Here is a 16,755-nt window from a genome sequence, read left to right as displayed (position 1 = left end):
AATGCATTTACCTAAGTCTTCTCTTTGCAAGACTTTTTGAGCATATCCTTTCCATACTACTCTGAAGATTAAGTAGGGCTGTAATTGCTTGCTTCAAACACTCTTTGTCCTCTTGATCTTTGCTTTTCTCTTCTAATTGCTATGAAAGTAAAAATAATAGTTAATACTTCTACATAAGTTTACAAATCAGATTTCATCCTTCAGCAGCAAAAAAGTCCCTTAAGAGATCAAATACAGTGGTACCTCGGGTTACATACGCTTCAGGTTACAGACTCCGCTAACCCAGAAATAGTGCTTCAGGTTAAGAACTTTGCTTCAGGATGAGAACAGAAATCGTGCTCTGGCGGAGCAGCAGCAGCAGGAGGCCCCATTAGCTAAAGTGGTGCTTCAGGTTAAGAACAGTTTCAGGTTAATTACGGACCTCCGGAACAAATTAAGTACTTAACCCGAGGTACCACTGTAATATGGTAGCAATCTATGAGAAGGGCTCATGAAGCCTGCTCAAGTGTTCACATTCCATCATAGTACTGAGACACTGAGATAGAGGCTGTCAACTGCTATTAGTTTAAGTAAGACTGTTGGAGAAAGGAGACTAAGAAAGATAAATAGTTGCAAGTAAAGAAGCCAAACTGAGGAGTCCAACATCTAGCTTTAATTAAAATCTAGGTGCTAAGTTTTCAATAACAGACTGTTTCCAGTCTATAACTTAAGTGTGTAATTCTACAACCCAGTGTCTAAGTTATGAAATCCCCTTCCCACAGAGGTGTTTCAGGCATCTTCATTAAGTTTTATTCTTTGTAGGCTTAAGAAGCACATTCATACCCCTTTAACACCCAAGATATACAACTCACCCTATTCTCTTGACTGTAATTTAACTTTTTAAAAACTCAGATGCATTTGCCTTGTGCCTTTTACTACCATGTAGGTGTCAGATCAAAATGTTTTAATCCCTTTAAGGCATTTTAAGGTCTCCTATTTTAAACACTGGTTTTGTAGAAAAAAGTCACTTTGCAGTTTAACTGTTTTATTTGATTTTGAATTTTTTTTGTATCTTGTTATACTTTTAATTATATCAAACACCTTGGGACAAGATTTTATGAAGTGTGGCATATGAACACTGTAAATTCATATTTACCTACATCAGCACTCTACTTGCCAATTGTGCACTGTTCTTCAGAAAAACCCCAGTGCCAAAAGCAAGATCACATGACAATATAAGTGGGTTGCAAATGCTATTTAAAATTAAACGTAAAAGCTTTAAAATATTAGACGCAATCATGTCTACCACTCTCTTACCTTTAAAAGTTCAAAATAGTGAAGGCAATGGTAAACAGGAACTAGAAGCAGTCTGGGTAAAACATACTGAACAGCTTCTTTAAAACCATCTCCTATTGACTAGAAATGAAAAGATATTTCAGTTTCACAAACAAGTCCAATTATTACATCATTTGCATTGTAAACTTTACAACTTAACATACCTGTAAATAGAATGCTGCACCAGGCTTTGACAGTAGGCTAAGAAAATGGTCATGAAAACCAGTCCGCAAAATATCTTGAGTGTATGATTCATAAGGATCAAATGCTAGCTCCTAAATAAAGGATTTTAGAATATTTCAGTTTACTCAAACACTGTTTCAATGCTATCATGCAATATACAGATAGATAGATAGATAGATAGATAGATAGATAGGAATATGTTTACTGCCTTATGTTAATTTGGGAACCCAATCAATATTAGTGCATACCATACCAGAAACTGGCCAATGCACCAACATTCATTGGATTCCAATTTGTTTTGGTCATTAGCAACTCAGTGGAACAGGGAGTAAAGGTTACATGGTAGAACAAAACAAAACAAAACAAAACAACACCTAGGCTCCTGATTGTAACTGAAATTAATTACTCAGTTTAATAATATACAGTGCTTAAGAGTATAAGTATATTATATAGAGATAATAATAAATAGATTACAAATGATATAGAAGTTATATAGAAAGAAATTAATACAAGGTAAGACAAAATGTGTTCGAGCAACCTACGTATGATAGAGTTTAAAGCAGGCTTACTCAACCTCAGCCCTCCATATGTTTTTTGGGCCTACAACTCCCATGATCCCTAGCTAGCAGGACCAGTTGTCAGGGATTATGGGAATTGTAGTCTCAAAACATCTGGAGGGCTGAGGCTGAGGAAGCTTGGTTTAAAGCAACTGGATATAATTCACCTATGAACTAATAAGTAGTATTGTCTAATCAATAAATATTTGGAGATGAGAAGAGATATTTTTTTCTTAAATATTATATACCGAAACACACTAGAAGTACAAGAACATGTACAGCTAGCTGTGTACATGGTAACTGGTTTCTAACAAGTAATCTATCCCTCTAAGCCATGCAGTTGAAATTTTTAGCCAACATAAACTGCTTAGAGTATGGCATTACGGATATATTTTATTGCAGTTCATAGGATACATCTAGAATTTATTAGCAATGTGTCACATATAAGCAACAAATCTATAAATACTATTACCTACCTCAGCTAAATCTTCAAAACAGCTTCCAACTAAGGGATGGGGACTACCTTCATCTGTCATTTCTACTGTGTCTTCAATATGGCCCAACAACTTCACACTAAGTTCATGAATATCTGATATTCGACTGAATATATTTTCTACATCCTGCAAAAATAAATGGATTGATAAATAGTAATTGGAGGTGGGAGTTAAGTCAATCAAAGCAAGAATAAATACTGCAGAACCTGAATAATACAGATTTCATGGAGACTATTTAAGACATAAGAAAAAATGTACAAGTATTGGCTTTCCTAACAAGCATTCACTGTTTGACTAAAGAAAAATCTCTCCTGCCCTCTCCCCAAGTTATGCACAGATGTGGCTTTCACTTGGAACCAGGGCTCTTTAGATCTCAACCTTTAATTGGATTGATAATGCCACATTAGAAAATCCAGGATACCTGTAATGAGGGCAGGTTTGAGGGGGGTAATATCCCGTTTCAGGTCTCCAAAGAGGCAGAAGCAAGCTGGCTCAAATATAACCATGAATTAAGATGTAAATCAGTCTTCAGGAATTTGTCCTGCTAGTCACTTGATTGTCTGATAAAGGTTTTAAGTGAAATACATGTATGTATGTATGTATGTATGTATGTATGTATGTATCTGTGTGGTGGCACCTGTAATACTAGCACCTCAAATAGCATTTATACAAATGTTTTCAGGGTTTAAATTTGAATGTGAGGAAGGATGCACTCACTAGCTTTACATCCTGTCATACAGGCAAAGTGAATGTCTGCATCGAGGAGCCTGCTTTATTTGTGCATGCTCTCTGCGTTATCCACAACCTTGATTCTGCAGGATTCCAAATCATACAATGATCCTTACACATGGATGGCAAGCTACAGACGTACAGCATAACTTGTGGGTGAGTGCAGAGACAGGCTGTTGAGAATATGATGGAGTGGCTTTGCTAATTCATTTATTAAATGTATATGCTACCCTTCTGTCCAGGGCAGCAATGAGCACATTCCTGCTTCCACACATCCAACCACCCACCCGCCCAATAGAGGATACATGAATTTAAACTTGTAAACAGGGCTACAGTATTTTTTGGTTTTCAAATGCTTATGCTCATTAAGTTTTTGTGCTAAGGCTGTACACCACTCAAACTGAATAGGCTTTTCCAAAACAATCCCATCAAAATAAGATAAATAGCAGTACTTACATGACCTGAAAACAGCTTAGGGTTGGTAATAAAAGGTTCTCTAAAAACTTTTATTACAAGATTTAGTTCTCTTATATATTGTCGAACCTCTGCCATGAAAGACTTTACAAGATCATAGTAGGTTTGTTCTCCAGAAGTAGAGGGCTCTTCATCAGATAAAGTCAGCGTACTAATATCCTCTACATCCTGATGGAACATATCCATCAACACCTATTTAAATAAAGGTGGGGGAAAGTAAAAACTTTTGAGAAAAGATGTAATCGAAGTTAAAGTGAGCCCTGGGGAATAAAACTGTTACTAACCAAGCTGAAATCAAATATAGAAGAAGGCAAGCCGTGCTGTGTATGATCCCAGTCTCTAGGAGACTGGCAGTCATACATCTAAGTTTAGGTTGCTTCACCTAAAGTCATTCAAAGTACCTATTGTCAGAACCATAAAGGGAAGAGAAAAATCTAAATTTTATATTCCCCAGACTTCAGTCTTCTAAGAAACACTTGCTACTGAGCTTAATTCATGGTTTTTGCTATTGGTGTACAAAAACCTGAACAACTTGGGCCCAGGATCGCTGAAATCTTTGAAGGCAGAATTATTTGTAAACCTGCATGGACAAGAAACACCACCTGCGGCACAACAAGCAGCTGAGCATGCACTACCCCTGTTAAGTTCCAGGTGCCAGGTTAACACAGTTTTACTACAGAAGGGTTTTGCACTATGAATGCTGTTTTGTGTTTTTTACTTTCTGTTGTTTTAGCTTTTTTATATGTTTTGGCTTTTGTATATTTTATGCTTATTCTTTCTGTAAGCTGCTTTGGGGCATATAGTGAAAAGTATATATTTAAAATTAATAAATGGAAATCCAGATATAATTTAGCTGAGGGGTTCACTATGAATATTAAACTGTTAGAGTGTGAATAATTAGGATACAGAAGTTCAATATTGACTGAAGCAAAAGAAATTCACCAGACTCCATTAGAACTTTTTTTTTTTAAAGGGTAAAATCCAACATCACACGTGAACAACATCACACAACATCACACAACAGGACTTCCCCTTTTCCCCCAGCATTGCTCAACTCTGCTCTTGTGGGTTTGGGGCTGCAGAGATTTGGGGCGGGAGGAGGCACAGAGGCAGTGAAAACTCCACTACACAAGTGAAAGTGCCTTCCACTGGAGGGTTAAAATTTGATGTCAATAAATCTCACTTGTGACCTGAGAAACTGGAGAAATTTAATATAGAAAATGGAACAGATTCTCTTCTTGCCCAGATATGGGCTGGTTTAATATCTATTATTGTATCGATTATTGAGCTCCATTCATAACCATTAATCAGTATGCAAATACCATTAATCACTGAAACAATAAAGGGGCAAAGGAGGCAACTTCTGCCTAATTACCCGTTCTCTTGCAACCTCTTGAAAATCTGCTCTAAACAGCTGGAGGATCCTGCAGAACAGCATGAGAGATGGCAGATCACAGAGTACAGGTAACTTGCATCTTACACAAAGGTTTGGTTCCAGGGTTCCACGCATAAACACATAAAGCCAGGAACTCCGGGAACCGCCCCACCCCACCCCACTAGGTGGAGGGCTGCTTACACGGATTTGGGGAAAATGTGCAAAGGTTCTGGCAGTGTCCCAAAGCCCTCCTGCTGCTTTCCCAAAGTTGGGTAAGCCCACAATTACAGCTGGGGGGGGGGGAAATAAATAAATGAGGAATGGGTTTCTTCCATTCTCTATATATTCTGCCTCACTTATGCAATTGCTTAAGTAAAATAAAAGTAAGATGTGAGTTACCTGTACAGTGGTACCTTGGAAGTCGAATGGAATCCGTTCTGGAAGTCCGTTAGACTTCCAAAATGGTTTGGAAACCAAGGTGCGGCTTCTGATTGGCAGCAGGAAGTTCCTGCAGCCAATCAGAAGCCATGGAAGTCACTACGGATGTTTGGGTTCGAAAGAAAGTTTGCAAACCGGAACAATCACTTCCAGATTTGCGGCGTTTGTGACCGAAAACATTCGTCTTGCAAGTCATTCGAGATCCAAGGTATGTTTGTGGAAGGACTCTTCTGGATCTAAAACATTTAGTAATTACAAATATAAATTCTACCTACCTTATCAGCACACATTGCCACCTTGATGTCTTGTTTTGTAATTTCATCATGTCTAATATTCCGTACATAGTTCCCAACCAACTTTAAGATATCTGCAGAAATGTATTCTAATACTGCCACTATGTAAACAGATACTTGGTGGTCAACTTTATAGCCCAGAACTTCCTGAAAGAGAGATAACTTATTCTAGTATGTTGGGTTACACAAATGCAACTAATAAATTCATGCTTTTAAACATCTACACCAATTTGCTCCTGTGTCATATAAGCAAGGTCATTTTTAGACAGCTAACAACAATGTAGTTCTAACAATAATGTTTTGCTGAAATGTTGAGTTACTGGTGACAGGAGCATCATAATTGTTAACACCACACAAAGTAACTTAAATATATTTCTTGTTAGACAAATTGCACAACAATTATCTTAGACTTGTATCCAGCCCTGTGTTCTGCAGTTGTAATACGTGAAAATATAATGCTGGGGATCATTAGGAAAGATAATGAACATAAAACATATCATAATACTGTTATACAAATCTATGTTTGTATAACTTGGAATACTGTGTTGCCTCACGTCAAAAAGGTTGCCTCACGTAAAAAATGATAATGTAGAGCTGGAAAAGGTTCAGAAAAGGCAACAAAAATGATCAAGGAGGTGGAGCAAATTTGCTATGAGGAAAGATTACAACATTTGGGGCTTTTAGTTAAAAGATGAATAAGAGGGGACAGGACAGAGGCGTACAAAATTGTCCGTGGTGTGGAGATAAAGAAACAATTTTCTATATCTTTTGCTTCTCAAAATGCTAGAAGTTGGGGATACCCAATCAAGCTGAATGTCGGAAGATTCAGGAGAGACAAAAGAAAGTCTATATAAACTATGGAATTCACTCCAACTAGTAGTAGTGATCCCCACCAACCTGGAAGGCTTTAAAATATGAGACCAATATTAACGCTTATGCCTCTGAATACCAGTTGCTGGGATCTGCAAGTAGTGAGAATGCTGTTGTGCTCAGGTTCTGCTTGCAGGCTTCCTAAAGACAGCTGGTTGGTCACTATAATAACAAAGTGCTGGACTGGATGCCCATGGCCTGATCAAGCAGGTATTGCTTCCATGTCAAGGGAAGTGTAAGATTGTGGCAGTCAAATTCTGACTAATTACACCAGCTAAGATTTATTGAATTCTAGTCAGATCCGTTACTAGCTAGGATCAGAGATTACTTTAGTAAGATTTATAGATCTGAGTGAAATCTAGGTACAGTGGTTTTTAAAAATCTGTTCTTTATAGGAAGTAATTCAGCTCTGAAGAACAAATGGGTAAATTCTGTTAATTTTGCAACATTTTATACACTAAATTTAGAATACTTACTTTTAACAATGGGTGGATTTTTTCTACTGGGAGAAATAATGGATTTCTTCGCTTCCTCTTTTCAATTGCAGACTGTGCATCAGCTATTGCCCACTTATCAATAGGATGGGGAAAGCTTTTTTGTACACGATCCTTTTAAAAAATAGGAATTGCAGCTAAATATATAATCAGCACATAACTTTTTTTTTACAATATCTTAAGTCACTGAAACATATCTAGTTTGGTTACAAATCTAATTTGTGTAAGAACAGAGACATTAATAACAAATCTATATATTTGCTAATAATTTTCCAAACTTATCACCCCCCAATAAAAGGTCAAAATCAGAATCCTCATTATTAATTAATTTATATGCTCCTTTCCCACAATATATTTGTACCCAAAACAGCTCACAAGGTATCAGAATAAGGTAACAATAAAAGGCATAGAAGAATCAAATAATTTAATACAATATTGTAAACAAAACAAAGTGTTAATAATCCAGTGATGAATGACTGAATTAATAATATATCAGCAGCAGCAAATAACAGTAGTGCATAAATAGCTACAAACTCTTCTTGTACCTCTACATCCAGGAAGCTTCTTGGCTGAGCTTGGCATAACATGTTCAGCAACTGCAGTATTAACTCCTCAACATACTGCAAAGAATCTTCAGTAGATGACAGCTTAGGGTGGACTTGCATCTGAACCTACATTCAACATAAAATAAACAAATGTGCATATCATACAAAAGTTCTCAAGAGCATCTTACAAGACTGAACACAAAAAAAATTATATACTTTGCTTTTAAAATAAGAAACTGGGTGAGATCCAACTGTGCCAGTAGCAGCAACAAAAATTCTCCTGTACCTCCTTTTATTGCATTACAATTTGAATTCTATGCAAATCATATAGCATCTGGCACAGTACAATTGCTACAAATCATTAAGTGGTCCATGTTGTCACTCAGCAATTTTCAAGTGGTTAATGAGTGTGGGTGTGGGGTGTGAAACTGGGAAGCCACTGTGCTGCTGCATACAGCCCGATGGCTCCTCTCCAGGTGCAAACCAGATAAACAAACCTGGAAGCCTTGGCTTCAAACTATGTTTGAATGAAGGATCATCATCTGGAGAAGCCATGATCAGCAAGGTTGGCTAGTCACTGTACTTGTTTGGAAAAAATAAACCACAACTCTGATTCAAACATAACAGGAAGCACCAGCTTCTTGGTTTGTTTACTCTACTTGCACCAGGGAGGAGTACTGTACACCAGCATGCTGTTTGTTTACACAATAAACCAATATACGCCAGAAGTCTGACTTATCATTACATGCTAACAAGGCCATTGTCTAAAAGATACTTAGCTTCAATTATCAAGTTTCATTTTGAGTCTCATGGATGTCAAAACTGAAGGTCTGTGCAAACTGAAACAAGCCTAAGCTCTTTCTACATGTTAGCTGATCTTTTACTTTGTGTGCATTCACTTTATGCAGAAGAGAGAAGCGAGAAGAGGAGTCACAGAATGGCCTGATTTAGACCTAATGACAAACCATCTTACTGAATGAGCAGGTGCAATCTGAGCTTGTGCATTCCTACCCCTCTCTAAACATGCAAAGGGGAAGAGATGAGATGCTTCCGTTTGCTGTTTGTAACCATCCACTCCTGTTTTCTCTTAACTGAGGGGAACACCCTAAACAGATTTGGCCCTGTATACGTGAAGGAGCGTCTCCATCCCCATCATTCAGCCCAGACATGAAAGTCCAGCTCCAAAAGCCTTCTGATGGTTCCCTCACTGTGAGAAGTTAAGTTACAGGGAAACAGGCAGAAGGCCTTCTTGGTAATGGCACCCTCCCTGTGGAATGATATTCTTGTGAGGAAGCTGGTAAAATGTGGGTTGAACGAGGTAACTGTTAGGTGGATTTGTAGCTGGTTGACTGACTGAACCCAAAGAGTACTTAATGGTTCCTTGTCATACTGGGAAAAAAGTGACAAGTGGTAGTGCCGCAGGATTCTGCCCAAGGCCTGTTGTTGTTCAATGTCTTTATAAATGACTTAGATGAAGGAACTGAGGGGATGCTCATCAAATTTGCAAATGATACCTAGGCAGGAACGGATTGGGAACCAGAACGCAATAGCGCCTTCACTTGGTGGTGTATCGCGGGTGGAACTTGCCTGCACATGACTCCCTTGGTGAGCTGGGTGCTGGTGGTGGAGGGACTCTCTCTGCCACCAGCGCCTGGTGGGGGGAACAAGCGGCATCCGCTGGAGCCGATGTAGCTCATTCCTCCCTCCATGTGCTGGGCTGAACATGGTCACTAGATGGCGGCCTTGAGTCACAAAAAAGACTGATGCTGGTTTAATTTTGAATGCTGGCTAATTCCGTAAGTTAAGTAAGTGTTGAGTGAAGCAACACTGCATATTGTGTTAGGATCCAACAGTGTCATGGCTTGTAAGAGAGGGGCTGCTTGCTACAGCTACAATAAGTGGTCCGCAAAACCAACTGACTGGACAGTTGGTATAAAAACACTGCTTTGACTTTTGCTCTTTGGAGTGAGGAAGTGAAAAATCACTAGGTACTACAAACAATGGGCTGGATCCAAACTAAATTAACTAAAACCAGCAGGGCACATTAGTCATGACTTAACTAAGTGCAACTAACTTAATTGGGATCCAAGGGAATGACTGGCTATCAAGCCCAGCCAAAATGTCTAGACCCCTAAACTCCACCAACATGTTGCTCTTTTCCCAATTACTAATGGCAGAGTTTAAACCCATTATTACAAGGAAGACAATGCACAAGGTGAAGAGGTGTCTTTCTTCTCCACTGCAATCAAAACAGAGGTTGCCTCTCTGAATGGATAGAAGCCTGAGGAAAAGAGCCTCTAATTCCAAACACTAAAGGAGACCTTTTTCCTAAGGGTGAAACCCACATAAGAGAAGGGGGAATCTCTGTACTGATTGCCATGTGGAAGATAAAAGCACATTTTGTACTTCGTGTTTTCAACACAAACTCCCCCCAAATGTCTGGAATTAAGGAAAAATAAGATACATTGTCACTGCTACATATTAAAAGACTGTTTGTTCCTGATGGTTTTAGGCTTGAAGTGACTACAGTACTGTACTTGGTCTTTAATGCAATCTCACTGCACTGAAGTAGACTGTTTTGCACTCATAATTGGTTATCCTTTATTATCCAACATGTAATGTTCCCCAAACAAGAGAACCAGGAGGACAATGTCCATGATGCACTTTGTCACAGGTGCTATTATGACCTCTAAAAATGGTGAAATTAGCTTTAGCTTAAGACGCAAATATTTCCTAAACTGAAGCACAATATTTCCTTTCCAGGTAATAGAAATCCTGTTATCTAAAAGCAGTGCTACACATTACAACCACTACAGAAAACACTGGTCTTACAAAAGTGCTGCCTACAGCAAATGTATAAAGTGTGGAAGTAATAATACATGTGCACACATATCTGGTGACACCTGGCCCAATAAACCTTCCCAGGAGCACGTACGTTTATGTATTACATCCAATAATTTACTCATTGTTACAGAAAACATCCATTTGTAATACTGCTGTAATTCTCAGATGGAGTTGAAATTGACTTGATGCTGTTTTACAAACATAAATAGTACAAAGAAAAAGGCATGCATGAATGCACCCCATGGCAAAGAAGTATTAATTTCAGCAGAACAAAAGTTAATACAAAAATGGTATCCAACTGTTGGTAAGGAATTTGTATGTTTTGTGTGAATATATGTTTCAAGGACCTGTCTCTGAAAACTTCACTGCAAGCTAAAATCTCCTCTCACCCCATTAAGATCTTATTTTAGTATGTTTACAGATTTAGCCCTATACCTGGCAAGGCAAGCAACATTTCGTGCCTGCCAAATAATAAATCAAAGTAGTGCACTACTAAGAGATCTACACTAAGATTATTCCAATAGGAATCCACTTACACCAGTTTTAGGTTTCACTTCTTGCTCCCTTCCTGAGTTTTTTCTTTATTTGGGCCCTTTGCCCAAACATGAAGACCTGATTTTTCTGCTTTTTAAAAAAAAAAATTGGCCTGCCACTTAGAATATCTATAATTCAGTCCCACTGAATTAGGCTGTAATCCTAAACATATTTCTAGGCAGTAAGTTTGATCTCTGTGAGATTTTATGCTTGAGTAAATACGAGCAGGATCACACTGTTGTTGCTGTTTCTAGTCAGAATGGCACCATTCTGGTAATAAAAGGAGACAACTGCGTGGATATGTTTGTGATGGCAATATGGTAGCCAGTTAAAAGCAATCATGCCAGAAGAGCAGGTAGTAGCCTAAATACATATATGAAATAGATACAGATGTGAATACAGATATCAGCATAGGCTGCTTTCTGAAAGTATTAGCCTCTCCAACAAGTTTATTTTAGATTTCTAAATGTAGAGGGGGCCATTTTTAATTCACAATTTCCAGCCAGAACCGAGGTTACTCTATAAAACAATTTCAACAGCAAAGTTAAATGCAACACTACATGTTAGTCATCAAGACCACTGTATTACAGATAAAATTAGAATTACACATTTGCTAGGCATACAGTCAACCTAATAAAATGCAACAGGTGACATTTATACATGAAGTCTAAGCTGTGCTCGTGCAAGTCTTACAGCACCCCTCAACTTGGTGTCTTCCAGATGTCCACTGCAGACGATGGGGGTTGCAGTCCAAAACACTCAGAGTGTGCCAAGTTGGAGAAGGGTATTTTATCATCTTAAGCCACCTGAAACATGGCACTGTTTTCTTTTTAAAATTTTTGCAGATAGAACAATGCTGTCTAGCACTCCATATTTCAGCTTTTATTAAAGGATTTTGAGGGCATATATTTAACAGCTGTCATTCTACCTCTAAAATAGTGAAATTAAACCTTACTTATATTGGGTGGTATCCAATTATGCCATACTCAGAGTAGACCCATCAAAGTCAATGAATTTCAGAACTTAAGTCCAATTATTTCAATTAATATATTCGAAGTATAACTAATATTGGATATACTGTCCATTCTTTTTACAGGATAAAACACATTACTGTGTAGGCAAATAATAGGACTAACAAAAAATGTTGGTCTGAACTTTAAGTCACCTTTGTTCTAAATGCCACCACATATAAGGATATTGTAAAACTATTTTCCCCAGACAACTAATAGGTAATCGGTCCCACTGCATAACAAAGCTAGAGGTCCACTGAAATCTGAAGTATGTATGTCTCAAGTAAAATGAAGTTAGCGGACATTTTAGACTAGAATACGACTTAACAAGTAAAATGCACTGGGCACTTGAAAACTGTATTTTATACTCCCTGGGTTACTGACCCAGGGTTAAGCACTAAAAATACATTGATATTACCCAAACCCTGTTTAAATCACACTGAAATCACTGGTTCTTAAGTGCTTAACCCAGGTCCGTACTTCAATGAAGAAAGTGTGATAAATACAATAAAAAATGAATCTTTCAGGCACACAAAACACAACACAGCATAAATCTGTAATCTTTTTGTCTCAAACAAAATGTAATGTTGTAATCAAATGTCTATTAAGGCCTTAAAACTTACGAGTATTTATTGTTATCAAAACTGTAACCACATTAATTTTTAACTGTGACTGCGGTAATAGAAAATTTAAAGCAAGTATGGTCAATATGTGTGAACATTTTAAAAATAAACTTCTTTTTACCTTAAAGTAGTTCTAGAAAGTTCTCACTAAAGCCACTCCAAATGTAACACCCCTGATCTCCTATCCATGGCTAGGGGATTGGGAGTACAGAACAGGCTAGTGAAATCTCTTCAACACCTAATTACCCAGTTATCTCTAAACTGATGTTAACACTAACTTTAGTTTAAAGCTAACAGAGTTTAAATAAAACCAAGGTTAAAAGAGAGTTTGCAAGTATTAGTTAAAGTTAATTATGGGTAGAATTAACCATTGTGCTGTTCTGAAAAGACAAGAAGGAGGAATTAATGTTCAGTAAGGGAAGTTAGAAGAGAACATGATTAGAAAATTTGAAAAGTTACATCTGGCTTTATACTTTAATATAGGTGGATTCAAAAAAATCAATGGGAGGTAGAAATCTTATTTGCCAAAACCGAATGTCTAGTTGTCTTTTAGGGGCCAGACGGCTTGAAAGTTGTATTTTTCAATGCAATGTTTTGGTTCCTTAAATTCATTCTGATAGCGCAGATAAAATATAACAGATAGAATTCTACTGGATATGTTGCTAGTGTGTGAAAACAGTCAAGATCCAAGGATCCCCAGGCATGCACCTCCAGATAGTGGAAAGTGGCGCCTGGGTATCTTCACTTGGTCACAACTGGCCGATAGCCAGGTGCAAAATGTGCCCAGTGAATTTTGAACGCTGCTACCACCTCTCACCTGGGAGCTTTCATTTACTGACCCATAATCTCACTTGTTTTTCCCTCAGGGTCCTTCCATCATCTATCTGTCACTAGTCCAGCTTGCCTGCTTCAATGCAGCATCAGCTGCAGCTAATTAATACTGTCCCATGCACCAAATTACCAGCAAATAAGTAAAGGCATGTAAAGAATTGCACTGCAAGAATCTCTAGTCACTTCATCTAGGGCTGCCATATGTCCAGGACATTACTGGGATTTCAAAGGTAGAAGTGACGTCTGGGGGGAATTTCCGGAAGGCACTGTTTTGTCCTAGATCTTCTGCATGTAAACAGAGAAATCACTTTTTTTGGGCGTTTTGGTAAAAAAAAAAATCTCAGCAACATTGGGGTTTGTCTAAGTAAGCTCAACAACTTACTTTTTTGAAATACAGCAACCCTACTTTACACTCTGAACCAAGTTTCCTCAGTCCTCTTTTCCCCACCAAGTTCCTGACATCCTCATTTTTGAAATCAGCCCTGAGTGCTCACTGGAAGGACAGATCCTGAAACTGAGGCTCCAATACTCTGGCCCCCTCATGAGAAGAGAAGACTCCCTGGAAAAGACCCTGATATTGGGAAAGATTGAGGGCACAAGGAGAAGGGGACGACAGAGGACGAGATGGTTGGACAGTGTTCTCGAAGCTACTAGCATGAGTTTGACCAAACTGCGGGAGGCAGTGGAGGACAGGAGTGCCTGGCGTGCTCTGGTCCATGGGGTCATGAAGAGTCGGACACGACTAAACAACTAAACAACAACAACAATATTTGTTTGACAACAGCTTCAGAATAACTTCAATATGCCCCTGCTTTAAAAATAAATGAGGCTAATGAATCTTTTTGAGAAAATCAGGAAAGCAAGTTTTCAAGTTACACAAACACACTTATGCATTATTTCAGCTTCAAAATACTGGTGCATGATGTGTATAAAGCACAGCCCATGTATTTTAGGGCTGGTAGACCAATCATTAGAATATTGCCCTAGGATAAAGAAAGAAAGCTTCTCAAAGTTGTGAGTAATAACTGTTCAGTGCACCTAGATATTATGTATGGGTTAAAATGTTACCAACCTCACAAGATAAAATGAACCATGTTCAGGTAAGAGAGTAAACCTAGCTTGTGTTTTAAAAAGTGGTTATCTGCACAAGCACCCAGGGAACAAATTAAACAACAAATTGCAACACAGATCTAGCAAAAACAAATACCACCTTTATCCTATTAAATTCTATGCACTAGCCATCAGTCAATAATGTTTAAAAACTAATCAAGCTCAATACAGATTCTGATGGAGCAGGACTTTCATCACTTAACTCTAATTGTCAAGAAACACATATTGGTAGCAACTATACTGGAATATAATACAACAGCAAATGGCATAATTTTCTTCAGTGAGGCAGGTATATCTGAAGGACTCATAACATTCCAGTCTAAATTAAAGACCAACTCAAAAACCTGTCATGCCACATTAATATATTTGTGTAATATTCAATGTGTAATATTCAATATCATCTGAACTATTTAAAATGCTGCCCATCTTCCATTTGGGAGCAAAGTGATAATCACACCTACAGCTCTCCTAAAGAATATCACTGCTATATTTTTGTTGTTGCTTAAAGTCATGTGCACATGTATCTGGTACTTAAAGTTCAGATCATTTAGTAGCTATCCTATAGGACCATGTTGGGAAGTGGAAAACCAGCTATCTACCCCAAGTGTTCTACTGCCAGGCGTTTATTGATTACATTTATATTTATATCTCACCTTCCTTCCAACACACAGTGGCATATATAGCTCTCCTCACCCTCCAATTTATCTTCACAACAACCCTGTGAGGTAGGTTAGGCTGAGAGACAGCGACAGGCCCAAGGTCACCCTGCGAGCTTCATACATTACCTTATATTTTATTCTGGGAACTGCCCTGAGATCTTATGATGAAGGGCGGTATATAAATCTAATGAAGAATAATGAGTATACAGACACCCATGAGCACAGCAGACAGGTTCGCAGGATGTCAACACAGGCGCATGAAAACATTGACTATCCCCAAACTGATTATGTGAAAGTCGGAGTACTGGAGCACTGCCAGTTATCACACATGCCTGTCGGCATTCCCTTGCGTTACGTCCAAATTCGGGACACACACACATACACACGTATCTGTCCTCACCTGGGGCTGTCACCAATGACACGTGGATGTCAACATGCAGCAAACCTTGGGCATTTGCGAATTTACCTCCTATAAAACGCGCACCCTTTACACCCCTTCTGGATCCGCCCCCCCCCCAGCGCCCCTTCCTCACCTTCTTCAGGGCTGGCACGAGCAGCCCCCGCCACTTGGGCGCGTTCTCCTCGCTGAAGAACTCGTACTGCAGCGGCGGCGCCTGCATCCTGCTCGCGCCGTCCCGCGCCCTGTGAGGGGAAGCGGCGGCAGTCACTGCTGGGGCCGAGCCGCTCGGCGTTGCTCCGGGGTCCGGAGCGGCGGCGGGCGACACCCGGAACCGGAGGAGGGCAGAGGCAGCAGCAGCGGGAGCCGCCACGGGTGGTGGCTGCTGTTGCAGCGGCGGCGACGGAGGGACCCAGCGCCGGGGGGCGGCGGCGACATCCCTTGCCCGCTCGCTCGCCGCCCGGCCCGGCCTTCCCTCACTCAGCGCCGGGGCTGGCCTGGGACAAGGCACCGCCGGGCATCCTTTCCCTCGCCCTGACAGGACGCGGCGAGCGGGGCAGAGGGCGGCCGAAAGGGCGACGAGGGGAAGCCCTGCCCGGCAACGGCAGCAAAGTGACGGTTGCTGAGGGGAGGGAGGGGCAGGGTCCCGAGCGCGGCTTTGAATTCTCGGGCGGCGCGAGCGGGGTGGGGGTGGGGGCTGTTCTTTCCTTGCCCTGACGGTTACAACCGCCGGCGCGTGCGCAGTCGGCGCAAAGGCCGACGGGGCGTGCGCAGATCGGGTCGCCTCCAAGCTCTCCTCCCCTTTTCTTCGCTTCCCGCAACCTTTTTCTCTGGAAGTCGATCCGGCTCTGCTCTGCCTTTTCCCCACTTCCCCCGCCCCTTCCTCTTCAGGGCGGAAGTGAAAGTCGGAACGCCTCGCGCGACGCAGCGCAACAAGTCTTTCTCAATCCGCTTGGGGAGGAGGTGTTTTCAACTGTGGAG

At 40.0% G+C, this 16,755-nt stretch overlaps 1 protein-coding gene across 1 annotated transcript in view; it reads right to left on the bottom strand.

Annotated features, from left to right (window-relative positions):
• Positions 1-16,750, bottom strand: part of SOS1 (SOS Ras/Rac guanine nucleotide exchange factor 1) — a 40,934-nt gene extending 24,184 nt beyond the window's left edge. Inside the window, exons 1-9 of the mRNA XM_083604884.1 lie at positions 15,911-16,750; positions 7,767-7,892; positions 7,204-7,335; positions 5,840-6,004; positions 3,734-3,943; positions 2,531-2,674; positions 1,479-1,589; positions 1,297-1,395; positions 12-139 (exon numbers count right to left, since the gene is read on the bottom strand). Of these exons, the coding sequence (XP_083461010.1) occupies positions 12-139; positions 1,297-1,395; positions 1,479-1,589; positions 2,531-2,674; positions 3,734-3,943; positions 5,840-6,004; positions 7,204-7,335; positions 7,767-7,892; positions 15,911-15,997 (1,202 nt within the window). The 5' untranslated portion in view covers positions 15,998-16,750. The remainder of the gene's footprint in view (positions 1-11; positions 140-1,296; positions 1,396-1,478; positions 1,590-2,530; positions 2,675-3,733; positions 3,944-5,839; positions 6,005-7,203; positions 7,336-7,766; positions 7,893-15,910) is intronic.
• Positions 16,751-16,755: the final 5 nt, after the last annotated feature.

This window comes from Podarcis filfolensis, assembly GCF_964270895.1.
Source record: "Podarcis filfolensis genome assembly, chromosome: 3".
Lineage (NCBI taxonomy): Eukaryota > Metazoa > Chordata > Lepidosauria > Squamata > Lacertidae > Podarcis > Podarcis filfolensis.
Note: the sequence above shows the minus strand (reverse complement) of the source record. Positions and strands in the feature narration are given on the sequence as shown.